General features: G+C 35.4%; 1 protein-coding gene across 1 annotated transcript; it reads left to right on the forward strand.

The window, feature by feature from the left end:
• Positions 1-969: 969 nt before the first annotated feature.
• Positions 970-1,368, forward strand: LOC117178705. Its single transcript, XM_033370132.1, has 2 exons — positions 970-1,068; positions 1,114-1,368. Exons 1-2 carry the CDS (start codon positions 970-972, stop codon positions 1,366-1,368), a joined length of 354 nt encoding a protein of 117 aa, XP_033226023.1.
• The last annotated feature ends 1,131 nt before the right edge of the window (positions 1,369-2,499 follow it).

A 2,499-nucleotide genomic window follows, 5' to 3' on the forward strand; every position in this document is an offset into this window, starting at 1 on the left:
ATTGCATGGGTAAATTGAAGGTTAGGATGAAAACTGGGAAAAGTATCGACAGCCATCTGCAACTTTGCTAGAGGAACACATAAAAAGGTATCATCAAAATACTGGAAGTAAAAAGACAAAGCCAAATTTAACTTATTGAAAACGTCGACTTTCAAAACCTCCATGAGAATTTCCGCTAAAATCGGAGAAACGACTGAACCAATGGGAGTACCAAATTTTTGCCTATAAAAAGATCCATTAAATTTAAGTAAGAAAAAAGTTATTTTTTTGGACAAGAATAAAAAAAGAGAAAATAAAAATAAAAAGGCAACCAACTAAATCCCTTTCCTTCGCTTTTTTACTTCTATCGTCTTTTTTATTTTTCTTATTATCAAATTACAATAAAAAACATGTATAAAAAATATGATGGATATTTTACGTATGTTTCTAAACGGTTCGCCTTTTAACCTTCACCGGATGTTTCAGGTATCTTTGTGATGGTTTTTCATTTAGACCTTCATTTGGTTCCGTTGCTGTTCCTCTCTACTCGAAACGTTGGTGATTATTTTGTACAAATGTTTTTTTATGGTGATTTGATAATAATTATAAAAAAGACAAAACAAGTAAAAAAAGAAGGAAGGGGATTTGATTGGCTACATTCTCATTTATCTTTCCTCTATTTTTTAATTTTTGTCCAAAAAAAGAACTTTTTCTTTTCTTTTGCAGGAAAATTTTTGTCTTTTTTCAAATTTCAGAAGGCACATTTTAATTTCGGTGTGTAAATGTAGTCGTTGGATTTCTGTTTTTAGTTTCAGGAATGTTAAACATTACTTTGATTCTTGTAGGTTAAATAGAAAATGTTTTGCACCTCAACGACGAAAAGTTCACTAGCACGCAACTTAACAACGAGATCATCGGATAATCCAAGTCGCCATATAAATTTTCCTTATTGATAGTCCCAAAGAAGCTAGATGCTTCCGTGACACGAAAATGTCGAGTTGTGCGCGACTTCTGATCTACAACGAGAAGGTTATCGACGATGCATACCCATTACCGAACGAGACAGACGTCTTGGACCACCTGGAAAAGGTACAATATTTTTCAGTGTTCGACGTGGCAAGTGGATTTCACTAGATCGAAACGTACCCTGTTGACAGGTCGAAAACCGTCTGCTCTACTCACCTTGGGTATCTCGAGTACTATTGGAAGCCCGTGGGAATTAACAAAGCATACGGATCACTCCAGGGTCAGATGGAACAAGTTTTGAAAGGCCTTCACGGTACCGAGGCTGTCATATATTACGACGATACAGTGATCTATTCCGAAACGTTCGACGAAGACGACGTCGAGACAAACGAATACTCGACAGACTTCGAGGGGCCAACTTGAAACTGCAGCCCGACAAGTGCGAGCTTCTTAGGACTGAAGTGACCCACATTGTCCATTTCGATGGACACGAAGGAGTTAAGTCTAATTCGGTGAAGATAATAGCAATTCGAAACTTTCCACGTCGAAGGACGTCAAGAACATTCGGCAGTTACTGCACTGTAAAAAATATTGCTGAAAATTACATTTCGTTTCGTAACTTTTTCCAATGATTGTTCTGGGAAAATTACACGTTTCTTGTAAATTGGCAGTGATTATTAAAGGAATTTTACCATAAATGAATGAAATTTACAATGAACGTGTAATTTTCCCACAACAATCATAGGACATAAAAATACCAGTGATTTTTGTGGGAATTTTACACTAAAGTGTAACTGAAATAAAAATGTAATTTCACAACGCTTATGTAAGCTTCCAACGATTAGTGTAATTTCACACGAGGAGTGTAATACGTTTTATAGCAGCGATGTGAAATTCCATAATCCTTGTAATTCCGGTGTTAAACGCTTGATGAATTTTGATAGCCTGCGAGTAAATTCAGTGCAGGATTGTGCAAAATTTTAGTGGCATTCAGATATATTTTACAAATGAAATCGTGGATTTTGCTGGATTGAGCGCATCACTGAGGCAAAGCGCAATGTGTTTTACTAAAATAAATGTGTTCGCATGTTTAGCATGCTTGCGAAAAAAATTTTTTTGAAGGTTACGGCTGTTTAGACAGCAGTTGCTATAAATTAGGATGCCCCTATTTTGCTCACTTATCATAACCTTGTTTGATGCATATTTGTTTTGTAACAGCAAACCAAACAAAAACTTAAAATTTTTATGCCTGATAAAAAGATGACTCTTTATATCCTTATATCTTATTATTCTTACGATTCGATTTAATTAAAACATACATTAACCGATTTAAAATACCCGGGCTGGTGATTGCGCATTCGCAACCTTTTACATGCGGCGTTTTACAGCGTCACTGTAATTTCACTAGGCGGATGTAAAATTCCATTCTTCCAAAACTGCTTTTTACCATCTGTGTGCGATTTTACATTATCGTGTTATTTCTACCTAATTTTGGCAAATTTCCCACAGTAATCAATGGCATTTTTATTTCCTATGATCTTTGTGGTAAAATTA

This window comes from Belonocnema kinseyi, chromosome 8 (assembly GCF_010883055.1).
Source record: "Belonocnema kinseyi isolate 2016_QV_RU_SX_M_011 chromosome 8, B_treatae_v1, whole genome shotgun sequence".
In the NCBI taxonomy this organism is placed as follows: domain Eukaryota; kingdom Metazoa; phylum Arthropoda; class Insecta; order Hymenoptera; family Cynipidae; genus Belonocnema; species Belonocnema kinseyi.

Bases quoted from the DNA above. Each gene is read 5' to 3' on its own strand.
- LOC117178705 (XM_033370132.1), top strand. From the start codon at position 970: ATGTCGAGTTGTGCGCGACTTCTGATCTACAACGAGAAGGTTATCGAC. The intron at 1,069-1,113 runs GTACAATATTTT...GGATTTCACTAG, and splicing joins TCTTGGACCACCTGGAAAAG to ATCGAAACGTACCCTGTTGA.